Source organism: Hyperolius riggenbachi, chromosome 4 (genome assembly GCF_040937935.1).
Source record: "Hyperolius riggenbachi isolate aHypRig1 chromosome 4, aHypRig1.pri, whole genome shotgun sequence".
NCBI lineage: Eukaryota > Metazoa > Chordata > Amphibia > Anura > Hyperoliidae > Hyperolius > Hyperolius riggenbachi.
In genome coordinates this window covers 240,254,456-240,279,901 of record NC_090649.1, presented here as the reverse complement: position 1 = coordinate 240,279,901, position 25,446 = coordinate 240,254,456, and the positions used below count along the sequence as shown (strand labels likewise).

General features: G+C 44.2%; 1 protein-coding gene across 1 annotated transcript; it reads left to right on the top strand.

Moving 5' to 3' along the window:
• Positions 1–1,859: 1,859 nt before the first annotated feature.
• Positions 1,860–18,768, top strand: COX7A2 (cytochrome c oxidase subunit 7A2). The gene is made up of 4 exons (XM_068279376.1): positions 1,860–1,964; positions 7,343–7,432; positions 12,137–12,221; positions 18,562–18,768. Exons 1-4 carry the CDS (start codon positions 1,947–1,949, stop codon positions 18,612–18,614), a joined length of 246 nt encoding a protein of 81 aa, XP_068135477.1. The 5' UTR covers positions 1,860–1,946; the 3' UTR covers positions 18,615–18,768.
• Positions 18,769–25,446: the final 6,678 nt, after the last annotated feature.

Genomic DNA, 25,446 nt, shown 5'->3' with positions numbered 1-25,446 from the left:
TGGGTGCTATGGTGCCTTTATGTGGGCATACTGGGTGCTGTGATGCATTTATAGGGGCATGCAGAGAGCTGTGGTTCTTCTATTGGGACATGCTGGCAGTTGTGGTGCCTCAATGGGAGACCTGTGGGAGCATGAGAGCGGTTACACTAGAAAGTCAGGGAATGCTATGGGGGGGCTGGCAGCAGGCCAGCTCGCCCAGCAGAAAGCCAGACCAGCCAGCACAGAAGCCAGGTAACTGCCTAGTTATGTTTAAGTGACACTGCCTATTTATGTAATATGCTGCCCTTTTATTTTTTTATTAATGGAGAGGGGAGCTTCATCCAACATTTTGCTGGTCTGGCCTACTCAGACCACTGTTAAGTTCATGTAAATTTGGCTCTACCCATGACCACACCTACATTCCAGTTCATGGCCATACCCATTTTTTTTTTGCTAGAGTGGCCAAAAATGCCCTGGATCTCTTGGGATCCTAGCAACACCCCTGATTAGCAAGAGCTTTTTCAAATCACTACGGCTTAGTAGGTTTGAGCCCTAAGTTAGATTTCTGTGTATGGGTTTCTCTGTTACCTTCAATAAAACAACCCCATCAGGCACAATTTTTGAGAGGTTTATTGCAGCGCTGATCGCCTTGTGACGAATCTAGGAGCTGTCATAGCAGCAATGCTATGCTGCGTGCCCCAACTGACTGGCGCTGAGTGTGCTGTCTCTGTGTAGAGTTGTCCGTGCGGAACTGCTGTCCGCATGTGTGCAGCACGGACCCAGCCTCACAGAGACAGGAGGACGGGACCAGGGAGCCGAGTGGGCGGCGTGTGAGAGGACGGGTCAGCAGGCAGACGGGTGTGCGCGGGTCAGTGTGCGACTGGGTGTGCAGCTGGTGTGTGCGCAATTGTGATCTCCTGGGTCCCTATTTGCTGTTTCCGCCGCGATCCTGGCTTTTAATCGCCAGTTTTAGGCATTATTTACAAACTAAAAACATGGCCACTAACCAGGAAGTGATGTTTGTGTGTGTGTGTATATGTATATATATATATATATATATATATATATATATTACAGTATACTACTAGTTTTTATTACATAGTGAATTATCTGCACTCCAATCTGGGATTAGTCACAGTTTCTCTGCATGTGACAGGCACCTCCCTTCCCCCCTCAGCCTCACAAACTGTCTGTGAGGATTACACAAAGCACACAGCACACACACAGAGCCTGCAGGGGGCATTCATAACTTGTCCCTATCACAGCAGAGGCAGCACATTCCTTCCTGGGTCGACAAAGCTTGACAAAGAAAAGAAGATTAGATATATTACAGACAGTGCAACTATAATAGGCTGCAGTAATCCAGACCACATTAGAACAGGTATAGGAATATATAGGATAGAAGAAATAAGGCTGAGAATTTTGTTACAGAGAGTACAGTAGCAGACCGAGGAAGTTTAACTGGGCACCTCGCCCACAGGAATGAAGGCCAGCTCAGAAGAATGCAAAGGGTGAATGGTATCCCTCTTCTTAGGTAAGTATCAACCCTAAAATGAGTTTCCTCCATTCAGGTTTGCTGTAATAGCAAAGAATGGTAGCACGAGACAAATATTGTCCTTCTGAGAACTTGTATTGCCACACACAAGGCTGCATTCCTTTTACAATGCAAATCAACAGCCTCGCAAGGCGCAAGGTCAATCACGTAGTATGGTTAGGTGTACATTTAACATTCATACATCTCCAATCAATCATAAGTACACCTAGTCGTTCTCATAGTATGGAAATCAATCACTATGTGACGTAACCCCGCCCCACAAAGGACATTCTGCCCAGCTCCTCCTATAGTGTGATACGTGCTCGCAGCTTACGTGCGGCGGCGCTCTACTTCCGCTTCCGGGTATCTGGTGTCCTTGTCCTTCTGCAGGAGTCGCAGTATACAGTAGCGTGGAGGAGAGAGGATCGCCGCAATGTTTCGCAATCTCCTGGTAATGGGCCGCTTTGGTTGGTTCTGGGCTTGTTGTACGCAGTTTGTGCGGCTGTGATGTATAGCAGGAGCTCTTCACTCACCCGTGTGCTGATGACATTGCTGTCACTGGAGGCTGCGCCTCTTCATGCAGCCGCTTGCAGTGATGGCTGTGGGGCGCGTTCCCATAGTTCTGAATTACATTTATTTCTAGTAATTTTACATGTACGGGAGAGAGAAAAAGACGCTAGTAGTATTCATTTCTAACCTAGCTTGGACTGCATTGTGGCAAAGGAAATTGTGAGAAACTGGTGCATTTATTATATCAGTTGATATAGCTTAAAGTATTAGAGGCAGAGCATCAGCACAGAAGTCAGGCAACTGGCTTTGGGCTCTAGTCTACTTTAGGGGACCCAGCAGGAAACCTCACAGGAAAATTCAGTGTACGTGATTGGGTGGATGACACCTTCTGGAACTGCTAGTTTGTAGTAAACCTTGCCTACACTATTAGACCAATCACAACGCTTTGTACTGTAACAGGGTACTGTGATTGGAGAACTGTTCCCTATGAGGTTTTCTGCTGGGTCCTCATTAGGGAATTTAGATGTCGGCCTCTATATTAATTTTACTTCTGGCCTGATGGCTGCTGTCATTTAGCACTAAGATCCACCGTCTCCCGCATTGAGATGAATAGAAGCGTTCATCTCAATATTTTTTTTTTTCTGGCAATTGTGCAAGTGCCACAGTTGATTAAATTCTCAGACACTGCATGTAGCTTCTGGCGTCGTTTGTGTTCACTGTTCCTTATCCCACTGGTGGTTTAAGATGTGATTATGGAGTAACAGTAATTCAATTTAATTTTCATTTTAACCAATACCAGTTTCCTGGCAGCCCCGCTGATCTATTTGGCTGCAGTAGTCTCTGAATAACCCCAGAAACATGCATGCAGCTAAGCTTCAGTGTTCTCCCCAGGTTCTTTTAGCTGGCTGCTCCACTCGGCTAGTTTTGGTGAGCACCCGGCTGTCATCGGCTCACCTTCTTCTCTGCTGTAAGAGATGTGCAGAGAAGCGCCGGCCGTGCATTCCCTCATTTCGCCCCACCCGGCTGGAAAAGGATTCTGGGGAGAACACTAATCTTGTCAGATCTGGCAATAATGTCAGAACCACCAGATCTGCTGCATGCTTGTTCAGGGTCTGTGGGTAAAAGTATTAGCGTATTGCCAGTGCTGCCAGGAATCTGGTATTTCTTAAAAGGAAATAAATATGGCAGTCTCCATATCCCTCTCTCTTCAGTTATTCTTTTAAAGGGAACCTGAGGTGAGAGGGAAATGGAAGCTGCCATATTTATTTCCTTTTAAACAATACCAGGTACTTATCCGTTAGCCGGGCGCATCCGGCAGGTGGCGACAAAATTCCACCAGAGTTACATCTTTCCCTACTATCCATGTCGGCCTGGAGGGGGAATAGTAATTAGCGCCACCTGCCGGATGCGCCCGGCTAACGGATAAGTACCCAATACCATTTGCCTGGCAGTCCTGATCACGTGTCTCTATTTTTAGCCATTGACCCTGACCAAGCATGCAGCAGGCAGGTACTCAGTTGACTCATGTCTTACTGGATTAGCCATATGCTTGTTCCAGGGTTTTGACTCAGACACTACTTACAGTGGGTTGCAAAAGTATTCAGCCCCCTTGAAGTTTTCCACATTTTGTCACATTACTGCCACAAACATGCATCAATTTTATTGGAATTCCACATGAAAGACCAACACAAAGTGGTGTACATGCGAGAAGTGGATCGAAAATCATACATCATTCCAAACATTTTTTACAAATAAATAACTGCAAAGTGGGGTGTGCGTAATTATTCGGCCCCCTGAGTCAATACTTTGTAGAACCACCTTTTGCTGCAATAACAGCTGCCAGTCTTTTTAGGGTATGTCTCTACCAGCTTTGTACATCTAGAGCAGGGATGTCAAACCGGTCCTTCGAGGGCCGAGGTCCTCACACATTTTTGACACAGCTTAAATGAATTGATGGGTCTGAATCAGGAAGGGTGTGGTGCATCAGGTAGAACACATTCCTTTCTTTCTCAGTCCATCCTAAACACTGGCATGGATCTGGCCCTCCAGGCCTGGAGTTCGACACCTGTGATCTAGAGACTGAAATCCTTGCCCATTCTTCTTTGCAAAACAGCTCCACCTCAGTCAGATTAGATGGACAGCGTTTGTTAACAGCAGTTTTCAGATCTTGCCACAGATTCTCAATTGGATTTAGATCTGGGCTTTGACTGGGCCATTCTAACACAGATATGTTTTGTTTTAAATCATTCCATTGTTGCCCTGGTTTTATGTTTAGGGTCATTGTCCTGCTGGAAGGTGAACCTCCGCCCCAGTCTCAAGTCTTTTGCAGTCTCCAAGAGGTTTTCTTCCAAGTTTGCCCTGTATTTGGCTCCATCCATCTTCCCATCAACTCTGACCAGCTTCCCTGTCCCTGCTGAAGAGATGCACCCCCCGAGCATGATGCTGCCACCACCATATTTGACAGTGGGGATGGTGTGTTCAGAGTGATGCGCAGTGTTAGTTTTCTTCCACACATAGCGTTTTGCATTTTGGCCAAAAAGTTCCATTTTGGTCTCCTCTAACCAGAGCACCTTCTTTTACATGGTTGCTGTGTCCCCCACATGGCTTGTGGCAAACTGCAAACGGGACTTCTTATGCTTTCTGTTAACAATGCCTTTCTTCTTGCCACTCTTCCATAAATGCCAACTTTGTACAGTGCATGACTAATAGTTGTCCTATGGACAGAGTCTCCCACTTGAGCTGTAGATCTCTGCAGCTCGTCCAGAGTCACCATGGGCCTCTTGACTGCATTTCTGATTAGCGCTCTCCTTGTTCGGCCTGTGAGTTTAGGTGGACGGCCTTGTCTTGGTAGGTGTACAGTTGTGCCATACTCCTTCCATTTCTGAATGATCACTTGAACAGTGCTCCGTGGGATGTTCAAGGCTTTGGAAATCTTTTTGTAGCCTAAGCCTGTTTTAAATTTCTCAATAACTTGATCCCTGACCTGTCTTGTGTGTTCTTTGGACTTCACTGTGTTGTTGCTCCCAATATTCTCTTAGACAACCTCTGAGGCCCTCAGAGCAGCTGTATTTGTACTGACATTAGATTACACACAGGTGCACTCTATTTAGTCATTAGCACACATAAGGCAATGTCTATAGGCAACTGACTGCACTCAGATCAAAGGGGGCCGAATAATTATGCACACACCACTTTGCAGTTATTTATTTGTAAAAAATATTTGGAATCATGTATGATTTTCGTTCCACTTCTCATGTGTACACCACTTTGTATTGGTCTTTCATGTGGAATTCTAATAAAATTGATTCATGTTTGTGGCAGTAATATGACAAAATGTTAAACTTCAAGGGGGACGAATACTTTTGCAACCCACTGTATGCCAGAAGATCAACATGGCTGCCAGGCAAATGGCAGTGTTTTTTTTTTTTTACAAGGAAATAAATGTCCATATCCCTCTCACCTCAGGTTCCCTTTAAAGTGGATCCGAGATGAAAAACTAACTATAACGAGTAACTTGTCTATGTACCTTTATCTAAAGTTTAGCTAGTTTACACAGCAAATCTAGCTGCAAACAGCTTCAATAGAATATGATTATTTCTTCCTGTGATACAATGACAGCAGCCATGTTTGTAAACCTTACAAACAGGCAAGCTTATCTGCATTTATCTGCATTTTCTGTGAAAAAACCTAACCCCCCCCCCCCCCCCTCCAATTTCCACAGTGTGAAACCAGCCTAAGTGCACGTTGCCTTAGGGCTCGTTTCCACTATCGCGAATCTGCATGCGTCCAACGCATGCAGATCCGCACATGTAATACGAGTGGATGGGCCTGTTTCCACTGTAGCGTTGTTGAGGTGCGTTTTTTTCAGCGTGAAAACGCACAAAAGAGCCAACGATTTCGCCTGCGTCGGGAATCCGTGCGAATCGCCGCTAATGTATTTAATAGTAAAAACGCATGCGTTTGTTACATGCGTTTTTACCCGCGATTTCGCGTGCGATTTCGCACCTTTTTCAATTTTATTTAGCCCTGGCAGTGTCATGGTTAATTTCGCATGGCACCCTGCCATGCGAAATCGCACGCGAAATCGCGGGTAAAAACGCATGTGGAAACACATCCGCATGCGTTTTTACAAGCGTCGGAATGCGGCCGAAATCGCGTCGCAACAGTGGAAACAAGCCCTTAGTGGTTGAACTTCTATGAAAGGCTTTGCTTGCTTATTTTAGTATAGCCACTCAGTAAGATTTGTACTGAAATCTGATTAAGGGCCCTGACACACCGAAGAGCGTTTTGCAGGTCGTTTTCGTTTTATAAAAATGCCTCCATTGACTTACTATAAAATTGCAGCAAAATTGCTGCAAGTTCAATAAAAAAATATGCGATTGCAGCAATTTTGCCATAATTTTACAGCGATTGTAAATGCACAGCACGCTGATGCGTCGATGTGAACATTGCATTGTGCTGCAGTGTGAAAGGAGCCTAAATATCTGGTTCTGCTAGGTCCTAATCCAGGTAAACAATTGGTATCAGTGCAGTATAAATTATCTGCCACAAATCTTATGCCTGGTACACACATATCATTTCTGACAGGTTTGATCAGCTCTCGATCGGTAACGGGATTGATTTTCCAATCACTACTGCACAAAATCGATCCTGTTATCGATCGGGAGCTGATCGGATTTGTCTGTAATGATAAATTCAACCTGTTGATTTGATGGGAAACTGCATGGTGTGTACCAGGCGTAGGATTTGTGGTGGATGAATTAAACATCGACTGGAACTTGCATGGTGTGTACCAGGCCTAATACAGTAGTGCACAGCTAGCTTATGTGATACCTGAATTTGAGATGGTTATACCGCTTTTGCTTTTGCATTTACACTGCTTAGAACTCATTGCCAGTAAGTTGTTAGAGTTTTTCAATAGTGTGTTAACATGCTGGTGTATTTATTTATTTTTTTTGAATAATTTCACAGTTCACTGCTGGTGTTGCATAAAACAAACCTAGCCCCAGGCATTGTGGAGGCAGTCACCAGTAATTGAAGATGCTGAGATGAAAAACTAATTTGTCTACCCGTGGAACATGGAGATTTTAGTTTACTGCTGCAAACCGAGTACTACTGATATGGTTGCACATTATAAAAGCATGTGAAACGATGGCACTGTCAAACTATTATGAGAAATATAAGTTTTGATGCCGTGTGCATTTGCTTATGTGAGCTGATATTTAAATTTCAAAATAAATTGTGTAGTACTTTCGTCAACTTTTTTTGATTTAAACAAACGTAAATTCCACTTTGATGTGAAGATGTGCTCTCTTTCAGGCACTTCGACAGATCTCCCAGCGGACAATAAGTACCTCCACCCGGAAGTCTTTGCAGAATAAGGTTCCAGAAAAGCAGAAGCTCTTCCAGGTATTTTCAGAACGTCTTAATGGAATTGTCAGGCAAAAAAAAAAAAAAAAAAGTTTCACTTACCTGGGGTATCTACCAGCCCCATGCAGCCATCCTGGGGTTTTTATACGTTTTTGTGCGTTACTGGTTCAACGCATAAAAATGTACGCGTTGAACCAGTAACGCGTAAAAACGTATGTGTTAATGTTCCTGCACCAGCGGGAATGTGTAAAAATTTATGCAATGCGGCCCGCCGAGGTCGGCAAAAACGAAACTAGCTGGCGGCGGGGGACTGGAGCAGCAGTGAGTGACTACGAGGGCACAGGATGGCTGCATGGGGCTGGTAGAAGCCCGGGGTAAGTGAAACTCCTAATTTTTTTTTTCTTGCCTGATAATTCCTTTAACCCCCTTGCCGTTACAATTCTGGCGGCAAGGGGGCAGCGCAGCACTTTTTTTTTTTTTTTTTTTTTTTTTTTTTTTTATTAAATCATGACAAGCGGCATCTCCCTATCCACTCGCAGGAAATCTCGTTCAGAGCGGGATTTCCTGCTGGGCTTCCCCGGCCATGGTGACTGGGCGGGAGGACGTCCGGACGTCACAGGGAATCCCGATCCACCCCTCAGCGCTGCCTGGCACTGATTGGCCAGGCTGCGCAAGGGGTCTGGAGGGGGGGGGGGGGGGGGGCGGCGGGTAGCGGCGTATCGGCGGTGATCGGAAACTGCACGCAGCTAGCAAAGTGCTAGCTGCGTGCAGTAAAAAAGGGATAACCGGCAAGGAGGTTAACCACTTCATCCCAAGGCGGTTTTTACCCTAACGGACGAGCGATTTTCACCTTTCCGTGCTCATCCCTTTCATTTGCCAATAGCTTAATTACTACTAATCACAATGAAATGATCTATATCTTATTTTTTTCACCACCAATTGGGCTTTTTGGGGTTGATGTTTGTTTTCAGTAATTACTTTATTTTCTATGCATTTTAAAGGGAAATACAAGGAAAAAAAATGAGAAAATACACTATTTCTCCAATTTCATCCCCTATGGTTTTAATATAAACACTGCTACTGTACATAAAACCCACACATTTTATCTGCCTGTTGTCCTGGTTATCACAAGATTTTAATTATGTCCCTAGTACAAAGTATGGTGACAATACATTTGGAAATAAAGGTGTATTTTTTTTGGGGGGGGGGGTTCTCACTATTTTCATGTGCACGGGGATACACGTGTACCTGCGGGAGCACATGCACAGCGGCAGCAGCACTGTCTGACTTATAAAAACCTCCTGGAGATATTAAGAGGCTCTAGCAGGACGTTTTTATAAGTCAGCATGTCATTAAAGAGAACCCGAGGTGTTTAAAGAATGTTATCTGCATACGGAGGCTGGATCTGCCTATACAGCCCAGCCTCTGTTGCTATCCCAAACCCCACTAAGGTCCCCCTGCACTCTGCAATCCCTCATAAATCACAGCCGTGCTGTGAGGCTGTATTTACATCTGTAGTGTCAGTCTCAGCTGCTCCCCCGCCTCTTGCATAGCTCCTTTCCCTGCCCCCATCCCTTCCCTCCAATCAGCAGGGAGGGAAGGGATGCAGGCGGGGACTAGAGTTCTGCAGGAGGCGGGGGGAGCAGCAGACTGACACTACAGAGATAAACACAGCCAGTTCTGACAAGCTGTTTGTCAGCAGCGTGGCTGTGATTTATGAGGGATTGCAGAGTGCAGGGGGACCTTAGGGGGTTTTGGGATAGCAACAGAGGCTGGGCTGTGTAGGCAGATCCAGCCTCTGTATGCAGATAATATTCTTCAAACCCACCTCGGGTTCTCTTTAAGTGGTTAAATAAATCACAGTATTACTTCTGTGTTATTTATTCACATATGTGAGAAAATAAACTATATAGTGATTTGGGTAGGGCTTCTCTTTGCCCTTCTAACGGGCTCAATTCTTCATGGAACGGATTCCACCAGATATTGGTGTCAAAAACATTTTTTTTTTAAATTCTGGTCCATGTGGGTAATGGTCGTCTCAAGGGGCCATTTTTGAATAGGGGCAGCCTTTCCCCTTGAGCACACTCTGCTCGGCTATCTGCTGATCACTGTGTTCTGCTTCATGGAGGCTGGAGGAGAGAGGATGAGTGGGAACAAGCTGGTGATCCTTGTGATGGTGTATAGCAATCAGACATGGGTTTCCTTCATGCCTGATTGCTAACAAGCAGTCCGCAGGCTTTGGGGGACATCTGTATACACTTGAAAAATGCACCCAAAATCTGCGGGGATCCATAGTCTTTCCTTTGTGTGGCAGTTCAGGTCTGAGTGTTGTACAAGCTAGCTGCACATAATTTTGCTATAAAGCGGGCTGGAGGGAGGACATCTGACAGCGGGAGGGGTAAGAAGAAGGTCCTCTGCCAAGATAATCTGGCATTCCAAATCTTTCAGTGATGCATTGGGAGGGTTGGGGACCGCGGTACACAGGCTAGATTGTTGGCATAGACAGCTCCCACTGGCCACCTCAACCAAGAACAATCTAGCCAGAGTTTGAGACTTAGGGCCCATTTCCACTTGTGCCGCACACGTCAGCGAGACGCGCGGCACTTCCGAGTCTGTGAGTATGCAGACGAATCCCATCAGCCGTGCCATGCACGGCTATGGGATTCGCAGCCTCTCGCACAACTTCGGATGGAAAATCCGGCCGAATCGCTAGCGCAAGCTATTCGGCCAGCGGCGCTATCCATCCCTATGGCAGAGTTTCCCCGCACAATTCGCCTGCAGGGAAACTCTGCGGATTCGGCCCGGTTTCCGCACAAGTGGTAACTGGCCCTTAAAGGAATACTTAAGTCAAAATAAAAAATGATTTTTACTCACCTGGGGCATACCTCAGCCCCCTGAAGCTGTATGGTGCCCTTGCAGCCCCGCTCCGATCCTCCTGTCCCCGCCGGTGGCTACTTCCGGGTTCGGCGACAGCCGCCGACAGGCTGGGAACGCGAGTGATTCTCCGCGTTCCCAGCCGTTATATCACCCTTTATGCTGCTATAGCATATAACATATACGCTATAGCAGCATAGAGGGTGATATAGCGGCTGGGAACGCGGAGAATCACTCGCGTTCCCAGCCTGTCGCCGAACCCGGAAGTAGCCGCCGGCGGGGACAGGAGGATCGGAGCGAGGCTGCGAGGGCACCATACAGCTTCAGGGGTCTGGGGGATGCCCCAGGTGAGATAAAAGTCTTTGGAAAATGAAAGATCACAGACCAATTTTACCCCCTTTCATGTATTATGAGAGCATACTCTACACAGTCTATTCTATTGAGCTGAACTCCCCATCAGATACAAATCTTTGCAAGATGCTGCACACATGCAAAAGATCAGTTCCTGCAAATTGCATTCATAGTCTTATGACAGTGATGGCTAACCTTGGCACTCCAGCTGTGGTGGAACTACAAGTCCCATGAGGCATTGCAATACTCTGACAGCTCTAAGTATAACTCGGGGAGACAGAGGCATGATGGGATTTGTAGTTTTGTCACAGCTGGAGTGCCAAGGTTAGCCATCACTGTCTTATGATATCTGCAGATCTCATACACACCTTGTTTAACGGACATTCATCTGCAGATCATATCCACCAGGATGGATCTTCAGATCTGCAGATGAATGTCTGTTAAACAAGATGTGTATGAGATCTGCAGATATCATAGACTTTGAATGCAATTTGCAGGAACTGATCTTTTGCAGGAACTGATCTTTTGCATGTGTACAGCATCTTTGTGTGCAGCATCTTGCAAAGATTTTTATCTGATGGGGAGTTCAGCTCCATAGAATAGACTGTGTAGAGTATGGCTCTCATACTACATGGAAGGGGGTAAATTGGTCTGTGATCTTTCATTTTCCAAAGACTTTTATCTGATGTGTACCCACCTTTAGGTTGCAAGCTTGTCTGGTCCAAAGTTGTGCAAAGTACTTTGTTCCCTGTTGTAATCCATCCTGAGTTTCTGGCTTGCTACCTGTGCTAAATATATTTTCCTTCTCTAGTCTCCTAATGTTGCCCTATCCGAGTATTTCTCTTGCCTAAATCTTCCTAATTTACAAAGGAAACAACTTGAACAGGTTTAGCGTGCAAGAGGCTACCATGCTTTGTGATTAATGGCCTTCACACAGGACACATACTTGCCTCATTTGAAATGAGTGAAGTCAAACAAGGCAGAGTCTGAAATCAATCAGGTACCTATTTCAGTGTTATAGGTATTGTCTTAGCTTAATGCTGAGCTTGTTTGGACTTAGATCAGGCCATACATTCCAGCACCCACTAGTTTGGTGCAGGGTATTGGGCTTCAACGCTGTGTTAATAGAAAATACATGACACATATGCAGTAGACTTGACATTGGTGAAAATGACCTATGTCACTGTGCCAGATACTAGATCTGTTATTTCACTGTTTGCATTGACTGCCCTGAGCACACAATTGTACCAAACGCCACTCTGCACAGTACTGTTTTACCAATTGAACTGACCTGTAACCACAGTCAGCCCAGAGTGCCTACCACATCTCTGACATTGCCTTCCGGTTGTTATATACTTAATCCGGTGCAATTTTGGGATATGTTGGGTGTCCATCTTGCAAAATCAGTATTTGTAATGTGAATGTATTTTTTATTCTTGAATTTACTGCTCATGCCATCTTAAACAAAATATGAATGAATAACAAAGTAAAATAGTACCTGTGTGTTTTTCTTTTTAGGCAGACAATGACATTCCAGTTCACCTAAAGGGAGGGCTTGGTGATGTCATGTTGTACAGGATTACAATGGGGTTAACGATTGCTGGTAAGTGTGGTCAAAAGGATGTTGCAGTTCTACTGGTACAGTGATCTCCCTAGGGCCTTTCAGGGGTGTCGCCCGTCTGGCTAATTTATATGACCGCCCGGCTGTAATCACCAGCCTCGGTCTGCGGCTGACTTTTTCATCTTCACTTTATTCAGTGCAGTGGCTGTGTCAATGCAGCCGGCTGCTGTCAGTCAGAGACACAATCTCAACCCCCCTTTCCCGGCTTTTTCCTATCAGCGGTGTGGAGGGGCGGGGTGAGCACAGGAGTTGAGAGCATCATGCAGATGAGCCTGACCACTAGAGCTTTGAGCTGGAGGCTAGGCCCGTACACTGGAGCAGAGAGGTAATTACTTGCATGGCTCTATTCCTTCTGGAGAGTGGGCAGACGTTCTCCTCCTCATCATCCTCTCCCTGTCAAAGCAGAAGCACAAACCCTCTTACTAAAAATGCTATATAAAACCATTTTGCCTTAGCAAAACTGAAGGTATTTGTGATTATTCAGGCTGGAGTGAGCCTATGAGGTCTCCCACAATGCATCACTTCTGAATATGTAAATCATCCCTTTTAAACACGCAGTAAACTTGATGCTTTGATCAAACTATTATATATGCATGATCATTCTTTGTCAGGGATTCAGAAGGTATGAAAGGCTGGCCAGAACTATATTCTGCCATCTTGCTGACATAACCTGTAGAGCCTTAAGGTAGCCATACACTGGTCGATTTGCCATTAGATCGACCAGCTGACAGATCCCTATCTGATCGAATCTGATCAGAGAGGGATCGTATGGCTGCCTTTACTGCAAACAGATTGTGAATTGATTTCAGCCTGAAACCGATCACAATCTGTCGAGCTATTCCTGCCGCCCTTCCCCCCCCCCCCCCTCCCTCCCCCCCCCCCCCCCCCCCTCCTACGCCTGATCTGCTGTATGCTTGTTCAGGATCTATAGCTAAAAGTATAGGAGGCTGAGGATCATCAGGATAGCCAGTCACCTGGTATTGCTTAGAAGGAAATAAATATAGCAGCCTCCTTATCCCTTTCATTACATTTGTCCTTTAAGAGAGACTGTTGCTTCTGGAGGGCTACAGCAAGTTCAACCAGGCAGCACAATTGGTAAAAAGGTGATTTTCTTCTGAAAACCCCATTTGTTGAGCAAACAAAAGATATGTGTGTAACTGCCTTTCTGAGGGGGAAGTCACTCATAGCTCTTTGTTTGGAAAATCATTCAGGTATATTTAAAGGGAACCTTAACTGAGATGGATATGGATGTTTCCTTTTAAACAATACCAGTTGCCTGGCAGCCTGCTGATCTCTTTAGCTGCAGTAGTGGCTGAATTACACACCTGAAACAAGCATGCAGCTAATCCAGTCTGACTCCAGTCAGAGCACCTGATCTGCATGCTTGTTGAGGGGCTGTGGCTAAAAGTATCAGCCCAGTGCACAACAAAACCGCTAGCAGATCTGCAAAAGGCTAGAGGTTTTTGAAGCAGATTTTCAGAGCGATTCTAGGCATGTTTAGAGAGGTTTTCTAAACATGCCAAGCGTATTTTGGAGCGTTTTTGTGTAGCGGATTACAAATATTGTTAGTGAAGCTGTTACTGAACAGCTAATGTAACAAAAACGCCTGGAAAACCTCTCTGATCTAGCATTTTTCAGAGCGGTTTGAGCCTTTCCTATACTTTACATTGAGGCAGAAACGCATCTGCAAACTGCAAAAAGGCTGCAGGACCCACGTTTGCGGTTTGCAAAAACCTCAAACCGCTGGTGTGCACCAGACCATTGAAATACATTAGCCAAGCGTTTTCACAGGCGGAAGCGGTTTGCGAAACGCTTCAAAAACTGCTCAGTGTGCACCAGGCCTTAGAAACACAGAATCAGCAGGAGAGTCAGGCAACTGGTATTATTTTAAAAGGAAAAATCCATACTCTTCTCAGTTTAGGTTCCCTTTTTAAAGCGGACCTGAACTCAGAACATTTTCTGTGCTCTAAGGCCTGGTGCACACCAGAGTTTTTCTGAGCGTTTTGAGTGTTTAAATCTGCAGCTAATGTTCTCCTATGTGTCTGTGCACACTGGAGTAATGAGGTTTTGTAAAAAAAAAACATAGCATTACATTGGGAAGAGCTTTTGAAACCTCTAAAAGCTCTTCCCAATGTAATGCTATGGGGTTTTTTACAAAACATCATTGCTCCAGTGTGCACAGACACATAGGATAACATTAGAAGCAGATTTAAAAACTCAAAACGCTCAGAAAAACTCCTCTGGTGTGCACCAGGCCTTAGGGCCTGTTTTCACTACACGCGGATTCTGGATGCAGAAAAACTGGCTCCTAATGAATGCCTATGTACCTGTTTCCACTAAACGTGCTTTTTTTTTTATTTTTTTTTTTTTTTGCAGGAAAAATTATGGATGGCATGTTGTAGATTTCTACATAGAATTCTGAATGCAGACAAACTAACTCCAATGAATGCCTTTGGGTCTGTTTCCACTAACGTTTTCATTGTATGGGAAAACTGATGCATGATGCAGAAATCTGCATCAGAAAAATCACGTTTAGTGGAAACAGGCCCATAGGCATTCATTGGAGTCGGTTTTTCTGCATCCAGAATCTGCGTGTAGTGGAAACTGGCCATAAATAGAATAGAAAAACTGATGCAGAACTAGTAGAAATAGGCCTTAAAAGAGATGCAACAGCATAATAATCTTTAGACAAAAATATTTTTGTTACAGCTGATACAAATCCTGCAATATATCTACAGTGTCTACTTCCTGCTTTCATGGAAGCAGACATGTTAACATCCTGTGCTTACGAATGAGCTTATCTGCCATCCCTGCCGTGGCAGTCAGGGGACTCTGGGGAGAGATCAAATTACAACTTGTGATTAGGCACAGATGAGAGGAATTAGACAGGCTAAACTCTCTAAATACATTTGGGTGCATTTCTGTTTTCCTTCTGTCCTGTGCAAGAGTGCAGGTCCACTTTAAAGGTAACAGTCCATCATACCCATTATTTACAATAAGGACTCCTTTCCATGGACTGTTTATAGGCAGTGAAATGCCTCTCAAACTCTCACAACTGCTCACTGCTGCCTGATAACTGCTTGCTGAGCACACAGCTCAACAGTCCATGGAAAGGAGGCCTTAAATTGGCTCATCTGTGTTTTTTGAAGTGCTGATGACTACAGAGAGAATTTATATTAAGGAAAAACTTCAAAAGCAGGGAAAATATTTTTACACAAGCACAACTACAATCATACCATATTACACTTCGGTTACTAAACACTTATACTGTTATTGAACTCTTAGGGTGCGTACACACATGCGACTATAGTCGTTTGAAACGATCGTTCCCCGATCGTTTCAAACGACGATCGTTTAAAAAAAAAAGCAACCAACGATCATTAAGTCTAACGACGGACGAGCTAGATCGTTAAAAACTAACGATCTAGCTTGGCGGATTTTTACCAACGACGATCGTTTGCAAAAGTAGTACATCGTTGGAAACGGTCGTTCGTACTAGGCTTGACATGCACATTTCGCTATTTCTCCATGAAACTTCTCATTTTTATGCGCAAGCGCAATAGTTGCTTTATGTGATGTAACGTTCGTTCTAACGATCAGATCGTTACACACATTTAAAAACTAACTTTACTTAGGTCGTTCTTTCATCAATTAAAAGTTCGTTCGTCGTTCTCAGCGAACGATCGTTGTCGCATGTGTGTACGTAGCATTATTCAATACATAATTGAGGTGAGACAGGGAGATACAGCCTTGCATTACATTTCTTAAGGCTCATACACACATCAGACCATAGTCTTTGGAAAATGAAAGATCACAGACCAATTTTACCCCCTTCCATGTAGTGTGAAAGCCATACCTACACAGTCTGTACTATGGAGCTGAACTCCCCATCAGACAGAAATCTTTGCAAGATGCTGCACACAAAGATGCTGTAGACATTCAAAAGATCAGTATCTGCAAAAAATCAGTATCTGCAAAAGATCTGTTCCTGCAAAAGATCCGTTCCTGCAAACTGCATTCATAGTCTGAGATCTGCAGATCATCATACACACCTTGTTTAACTGACATTCATCTGCAGATCAGATCGGATTTTCAGATCTGCAGATGATTGTCTGATCTGCAGATGAATGTCAGTTAAACAAGATGTGTATGATGATCTGCAGATCTCATAGACTATGAATGCAATTTGCAGGAATGGATCTTTGGCAGGAACAGATCTTTTGCAGATACTGATATTTTGTGTCTGTACAGCATCTGTGTGTGCAGCATCTTGCAAAGATTTTTTTCTGATGGGAAGTTCAGCTCCATAGAAAAGACTGTGAAGGTATGGCTCTCATACAACATGAAGGGTGGTAAGATTGGTCTGTGATCTTTCATTTTCCAAAGACTATAGTCTGTGTGTATGAGCCTTTACATATGTTCACAGGCTGAAGCCTATGACAGCCAATCGCTGTGATTGGCTGGCGGGGTTGGGTGAGACGGAAGAAAAAAAAATACCTTTATTAAATAAATAGAAATATTTGTTAAAAAAAACTGGGGGGCGATCAGACCCCACCAACAAAGAGCTCTATTGGTGGGGAGAAAAGGGGGGGGGGGGAATCAGTTGTGTGCTGCGTTGAGCGTCCCTGCAGCTTGACTTTAAAGCTGCAGTGGCCAGTTTTACTACATATGACCTGGTCTTTAGGGGGGGGGTTTAGCACTGTGGTCCTCAAGAGGTTAAGTCAACAGTAGGTATGGTCAATGATATGCAAATAATTTTGAGTTCATGCAGAATTATGTATATTTGGTATGCATATTTATATATCTTGAACTTGAACCAATCAAATCTTGCTGAGGTAAAATTTGATTGGTCTATTTTCAAGCTGTGTAAATTTGAATCCAAAATTTGCATAATCCTGCTTTTAACTCAAAATTATTTGCATATCATTGACCATCCCTAGTCAACAGCTCCTTACCATCCAACTTTCGCTGCAATGCATTGCATGGAAAGTCAATGGGCGACAGATATTTTATGCCGCCACCAACAAATTTAAATAGCTGGAAACCTGGGAATCCTAGTGACATACCGTACTTCCTGTCCAGCAGGGAGTACGTCATTGGGTGAGAGGCAGCGAAGGGCGTGTGGAGGATGGCGCTATGCACCTGTTGGCCAACTCTGCCGCAGGGTCATATAAATGCAGTTTTTGCCGTTGCGATTTTGGCAGCACACCACAACGCTTTTGGCGAGGTGTAAAACTGGCCTTAAAGCGAACCTGAGATTGTTCACTAGCGGTAATTTATATTTAACTGGGGCTTCCTTCAGCCCCGTGAACATTGTGGCCTCCCTCGCTGTTCTTCTCAGCCCCTCCGTTAAGCCGCTATGACTCCCAGTAATCCGTGCAGTCCGTGACCTTCTGCATGCGCGCACCCCTCGTCATGCTCCTGTCCCTGATGCTCGGCTGAGCTGTGCATGTGCAGAAGACCTCGACTGGCGGCGACTGACCGGATTACCGGCAATCGTATTGCCAGAATGGAGGGGCTGAGTAGGAGGAAAGCCACAATGTTCAGGGGGCTAGAGGAAGTCCCAGGTAAGTATAAAATAAGGGCCAGTACCAGAGATTTTTTTTTTTTTTTTAAATTTTATCTCTTGGCTTTTAACCTAAAATTGCGCAAAAGGTGGATCAGCGCAACACCAGGCCGCCTCCGAATGGAGGCTATTCGGAGGCGGCCTGGTGTTGCGCTAATCCACCTTTTGCGCAATTTTCAATTTTCGATTTTATTTGATTAGCCGCACCCAGGCTATGCATATACATAGGTTAGGAATTAGTTAGTGTTAGGCCCCTCCCATGGAGGATTGACTTCTTCGCAGTGGGAGGGACGAGTACTTAGTAGGTTGCATGCAAGCTGTTAATGGAAACCAACATCCTCCTCCTAGTGGTAGACAGGTCATGTGTATGCTCGGTGTGTATTCGACCCCACAAGTGGGGCTTGCACTCTTTTGCAGGTAGGCACTAGTCTGTTTTTAAGTAGCGCTGCTCATTTCCTTGCTATGTTTTAACCTAAAATATGCCACATCGCCACTCCATCCTCAAAGCTGAGCAAACATAAAATATCCATGACTACTGAAGGCCTTGTTCATTCTATGCGTGTTGTGCATTGATCCACGTGAACGCACTGCTTGTACAACTCAGTGGGCATGTTTGTAGAACAGGGGAGTGGGACCCATTCTCATTCTCTACAGGAATCCAATACTAAAATGGTCTTTGCTGGTATTCAACTTTTTGTTTTCATTAAAAAACAGCTTGTGTGTATATTATTTTAACCACTATTTATTGTTTTTCAGGAACTGGCTATGCCGTTTATGAATTATTCAAAGCTTCATTTCCCCAGAATTGATTCCAACTCCAAGCTGAATTTAGTCTGTCCACTTCAATGTGACCTATCAGGGATTGTTCTGTCCTTGTCATAAAGACCAATATAAACCATGGGAACAATATTTATTAAAATGTACTGTAAAACCTGCCAGGAATAAAGCCGTTTTGCAATACAATTCTTGGTGTGAATTGTGATGCTTACAGATCAAATTAAGCAGAATATCTAATTCACTCAAAGTAAAGCAGGAAAAAGGCGCAGGAGCCTTTATGGAAAAAACAGCGCCGCCATAGGCGCCTTTAATCCACATTTAGCAGCATACAAAGGCAATTTGGGTGCAGGGCAGGTGCCAAATTTTACCACCTTTGCTGCAAATTGTGGCTTCTATGAAGGCAAATTTTGGGTTCCCGGAGGCGCCTGATCAATAGCAAGAGGGGAACGCCCGCTATGCAATGCCGCAATTTAGTTATCTGCAAGGCAAATATTCCTCCCTCTTGCCGCTAATTGGGCATCTCCAGGCGTCCAAATCTACCTTCATAGCTGCATATAGTGGCTTTGCCGAAGAGAAGGGTAGCTTTAGGAGGGGCATTAAGGGCTGGGTGCCTTGGGGGGAGGGGTCAGGATAGGTTTAGGCACCATCTGGGAAGGTCTTGTGGTCAGACACCACTGGGGGGGGGGAGTTGTCAGAATTAGGCACCACCAGGGGGATCTTGCGGTCAGATTAGGCACCACCAGGAAATGGGTTCTGTGTGAGTAGGGTTAAGTTTACCCATAATACTATATCTGTAAATATTACCAATATTTCACTATAAAAAGACAGTAATAGAATATCGCTAAATTTAGCAAGATCTTTCTTGTGGCAGTCCCCTTTGCCCTTTTTTTTCCCCCAGGCACCCTTATTTCATTTATATGCCAAAAGGAGTGCCTTTTTTTTTTTTTTTTTTTAAGAGTGGATGTGTGTATACTACATTATCTTTAACCACCCTGGCGTTCTATTTCCCCAGGATTTCCGTGCAAAAAGTGGTTCAATTAATTTCCCATAATTTTCAACCAATTTTTTTTTTTGCAATCTTTTTTTTTTGTATTGAATTCAATACAGGTTATTGTATTGAATTAAATTTAAAAAAAAAAGTGTTTGCTGCGAGATTTTGATGATGCTGTGTGACACTGGTTCCATCAACGCCGATCGACGGGGGACATGTGATCTCCAAGGGAGAAGCAAAATCCGCCAAGGGACATGGAAGAAGGCACCGGGGAAGCTATCAGAGGTACGCGACGAGGGATCAGCATGCCAATGGTGAGTATAAGACCCAGATGTATAGCCAGGTATAGTTAGCCAGATGTATAGCCAGGTATAGTTAGCCAGATGTATAGCCAGGTATAGTTAGCCAGATGTATAGTTAGCCAGATGTGCAGCCAGGTGTAGTTAGCCAGATGTATTAGCCAGGAATAGTTTAGCCAGATGTTTTGCCAGGTATATAGGGAGCAAGATGTTTGCCAGGTGTATAGGAGACAGATGTGCAGCCAGGTGTATAGGAGACAGATGTGCAGCCAGGTGTATAGGAGATGTGCAGCCAGGTGTATAGGAGACAGATGTGCAGCCAGGTGTATAGGAGACAGATGTGCAGCCAGGTGTATAGGAGACAGATGTGCAGCCAGGTGTATAGGAGACAGATGTGCAGCCAGGTGTATAGGAGACAGATGTTTGCCAGGTGTATAGGAGACAGATGTTTGCCAGGTGTATAGGAGACAGATGTGCAGCCAGGTGTATAGGAGACAGATGTGCAGCCAGGTGTATAGGAGACAGATGTGCAGCCAGGTGTATAGGAGACAGATGTGCAGCCAGGTGTATAGGAGACAGATGTGCAGCCAGGTGTAGGGAGTCATATGTATAGGGAGCCAGGTTTGCGGGTGCCTCTGCCCCCCCCCCATTGCCCCCGATGCCCCCTGACTCTGGCCGGGTGTCCCTTCTGTGGGGGGGCTCCCCTTCTGTGCTGGCTGGTAGTGGCCGGTGGGGATCCCCTCTGTGGGGGTCTAGATATTTCTAACACATTCAGTATTAAGGTACACAGTGAACTACAGTAAATGTTCATGGAACACGAAGCAAGACATTTTTTATTGGGGTGGACCATAAACTTGAATCCTCTAGAGTCAGCAGCTCTATCTGTGTTGTGTTTTGTTTTGTTTTTTTCTTTTTTTCCCCCCTCGTCTTTATTCAGGAAAACCTATCAAGGATTTTCTGAAGCTCATCACATAACTGTTGTACCCACAAATATTTGCTAAGTCTGCCGTTTAACTCTTGGAAATATTCGGTATTTTCCTAGTTTAATGGAGACAGGAAAAACTGACTTCTGTACTGCTTACTGTACAATAACGAGCGTTAGTTCTAGGCATGGAAATTGGATGTACCGAGAAAAATTTCCAGTTATCCAGCAACTTCTTCATGCAGTGGGCAAAATCTGCAAATACAAAGATGAAAACTCTTGATATTTCTGGGTTTTTATTAAAGGAAAAAAAAGGTAATTTTCTCCCATAAAGGTATAACCACACTACACATTATTGGTAATAGACTAGACATACACTTTAAATTGATATTCGGCTCAATTATTGATCATGCACCTATTCTTTGGGAATTGGACATGCTGCAAGATGTCGGGCTGTCATGATCAATCGGGTACGCGGCAGTAACGGCGTGATATCAGCATGAGTGACGAAACCCCCGGCGCTGTCCCCACTAATGTAAAATGTGCCCTCCCGGTGCAGTACACATTACCTGTCCATATCCGCTGCTGGCTCCGCCTGCAGTCCGCAAACACACCCCACGTGGTTGCCGGAGTAACGTGAGCGCATGGCACGTCACAAGGCCTGCGGTGTATGGGCAGGCTATAGATCTCTCTTCGATCAGATAGAGATCTGTCTCTTGGTCGATTTGCCTATACATCACCTGATGTATGGGTACCTTTAATGTGAAATCTACAGGTGGTATGCTCGTAGCTGTCAGCTTTCATTGCAGAGATTTCTGGTCATTGATCAGCTATTACTATTCAAATACTGCTGCTGTTGTATTTCATTAGCCCTTTTCCAAGCTGCATAAATTTGACTAAATGTTGCGTTGACTGTTGCATTATTGTCATTCCTGAGTAGTGACATCATAGCACTCTTGCCTTTCTTTTTCATCACTTCCTTATACTGAGGATAGAGAAGGAAGTGTGTAGGCAAGGAAGGGGCAGGCTGAACTCTCAATGTAGGATTATGCAAATTGTATGCAGCTTGAAAATGGATCAATCAAATTGCACCTTGGTGGCAGATGGGACAAAATATGGGGAAAGTAAAAACAAATCACTGGTATAGGCTACAACAATACTTAATTCATTATAAATATATGCTTAATAACGTTTTTATCCTAGACTATTCGTTTTGTCTTCTAGAGAAGGAAATCATCTATGCCTCTCTTTTAAACTTGTTTTTATTGTTTTATCTAAATTTGGGGCTTTTCTAAACACAGAACACCGCTCAACTTCAGGTGCTGGGCTCAGGCAGCTGGTGCCATCAAACAGCAGTACAGGGAAGGTAGAGTCCACACCTTAGCTCTTAAAAACCATCCACTTTACAACACAAAAATGGACAAGCATGGCTTGCATGTTACAGGTGCACAATAAGCCCTTAACCACTTGAGGACCGTGTGCTTTACCCCCCTTAAGGACCAGGCACTTTTTTTCCATTCAGACCACTGCAGCTTTCACGGTTTATTGCTCGCTCATACAACCTACCACCTAAATGAATTTTGGCTCCTTTTCTTGTCACAGAGGCCTAGTGCACACCAAAAACCGCTAGCAGATCCGCAAAATGCTAGCAGATTTTGAAACGCGTTTTCTTATTTTTCTGCAGCGTTTCAGCTAGCGTTTTGTGTAGCGGTTTTGGTATAGTAGATTTCATGTATTGTTAAGCTGGCCACTAACGGTCCAATTTCTAGCGAAAAATCGTTGAGCGATCAGAAATTCTGATCGGATTGGTTGTAAATAATCTCCATTGGTGGACACAATCGATTATGAACGAGTGAAAAAAGTCGCCCGAATGAATTTTCGTCGAACGAAAATTTGGATTTTCTTGGTGGTCGTGATAGATAGGAAGCAATGATTGGTTAGTTGATGGTGTAGTGAACGATTTTTCGTCCGATCAGAATTATCGCTCGAACGATTTTTTGCTAGAAATTGGACCGTTAGTGGCCAGCTTTACAGTAAAGCTGTTACTGAACAGCTACTGTAACAAAAAACGCCTGGCAAACCGCTCTGAAGTGCCGTTTTTCAGAGCGGTTTGCGTTTTTCCTATACTTAACATTGAGGCAGAAACGCATCCGCAATCCAAAATCTGCAGCAGCCCGGGAGTATGCGTTTCTGCAAAACGCCTCCCGCTCTGGTGTGCACCAGCTCATTGAAATACATTACCCTAGCAGATCCGCACCCGCAAGCGGATCGCAAACTGCAGCCGAACCGCTCTGGTGTGCACTAGGCCTAATACCGCTTTCTTTGGGTGCTATTTGATTGCTGCTGCGATTTTTACTTTTTATTATATTCATCAAAAAAGACATGAATTTTGGCAAAAAAATGATTTTTTTTTTTTACTTTCTGTGCTGACATTTTTCAAATAAAGTAAAAGTTCTGTATACATGCAGCATGAAAAATGTGGACAAACATGTTTTTGATAAAAAAAAAACAAAAACCCATTCAGCCTATATTTATTGGTTTGGGTAAAAGTTATAGCATTTACAAACTATGGTGAAAAAAGTGAATTTTCCCATTTTCAAGCATCTCTGACTATTCTGACCACCTGTCATGTTTCATGAGGGGCTAGAATTCCAGGATAGTATAAATACCCCCCAAATTACCCCATTTTGGAAAGAAGACATCCCAAAGTATTCACTGAGAGGCATAGTGAGTTCATAGAAGATATTTTTTGTCACAAGTAAGCGGAAAATGACACTTTGTGAGAAAAAAAAAAAAAGTTTCCATTTCTTCTAACTTGCGACAAAAAAAAAAATGAAATCTGCCACGGACTCACCATGCCCCTCTCTGAATACCTTGAAGGGTCTACTTTCCAAAATGGGGTCATTTGTGGGGTGTGTTTACTGTCCTGACATTTTGGGGGGTGCTAAATTGTAAGCACCCCTGTAAAGCCTAAAGGTGCTTATTGGACTTTGGACCCCTTAGCGCAGTTAGGCTGCAAAAAAGTGCCACACATGTGGTATTGCCGTACTCAGTAGAAGTAGTCTAATGTGTTTTGGGGTGTATTTTTACACATACCGATGCTGGGTGGGAGAAATATCTCTGTAAATGTAAATGGACAATTGTGTGTAAAAAAAAAAAAAATCAAAAAAATTGTCATTTACAGAGATATTTCTCCCACCCAGCATGGGTATGTGTAAAAATACACCCCAAAACACATTGTACTACTTCTCCCGAGTACGGCGATAGCACATGTGTGGCACTTTTTTGCACCCTAACTGCGCTAAGGGGCCCAAAGTCCAATGAGTACCTTTAGGATTTCACGGGTCATTTTGCGGCATTTGATTTCCAGACTACTCCTCACGGCTTAGGGCCCCTAAAATGCCAGGGCAGTATAGGAACCCCTCAAATGACCCCATTTTAGGAGGAAGACACCCCAAGGTATTCTGTTAGGACTATGGTGAGTTCATAGAAGATTTAATTTTTTGTCACAAGTTACCGGAAAGTGACACTTTGTGAAAAAAACAATACAAATCAATTTCCGCTAACTTGTGACAAAAAATAAAATCTTCTATGAACTCACCATAGTCCTAACAGAATACCTTGGGGTGTCTTCCTTCTAAAATGGGGTCATTTGAGGGGTTCCTATACTGCCCTGGCATTTTAGGGGCCCTAAACCGTGAGGAGTAGTCTGGAAACCAAATGCCGCAAAATGACCCGTGAAATCCTAAAGGTACTCATTGGACTTTGGGCCCCTTAGCGCAGTTAGGGTGCAAAAAAGTGCCACACGTGCTATCGCCGTACTCGGGAGAAGTAGTACAATGTGTTTTGGGGTGTATTTTTACACATACCCATGCTGGGTGGGAGAAATAACTCTGTAAATGACAATCTTGATTTTTTTACACACAATTGTCCATTTAGAGTTATTTCTCCCATCCAGCATGGGTATGTGTAAAAATACACTCCAAAACACATTGTACTACTTCTCCCGAGTACGGCGATGCCACATGTGTGGCACTTTTGCACCCTAACTGCGCTAAGGGGCCCAGAGTCCAATGAGTACCTTTAGGCTTTACAGCGGTGCTCAAAATTTAGCACCCCGCCCACTTGCCAGGACAGTTAATAAACCCCACAAATGACCCCATTTTGGAAAGAATACACAGCAAGGTATTCCATGAGGGGAATGGTGAGGTCATTGAAAATTTTATTTTTTGTCACAAGTTAATGGAAAATGACACTTTGTAAAAAAAAAAAAAAAATTCTGCTAACTCGAGACAAAAACTAAAATCTTCTATGAACTTACCGTGCACCTCACATAATACTTTAGGTTGTCCTCTTTCCAAAATGGGGTCATTTGTGGAGTCTGTCCTGGCATTTTAGGGTCTCTGCAATCATTACATGTATGGCCAGTATTAGGAGTTTCTGCTATACTCCTTATATTGGGTATATGGGGAATGCACTCTGGGCTGAAAGGAAAAATGAACGGCAAACATACCTTGCTCCACATCAATGGCAGATCTTCCTCCACATCAATGGCAGTGATAACCTCAGGAGAGAGACACCCCGTGCCACCCTGCACTCAGGGTGAGCTACCAACTTATGTGACTGGGCCTCAGAACTTTAGTATACAGCAA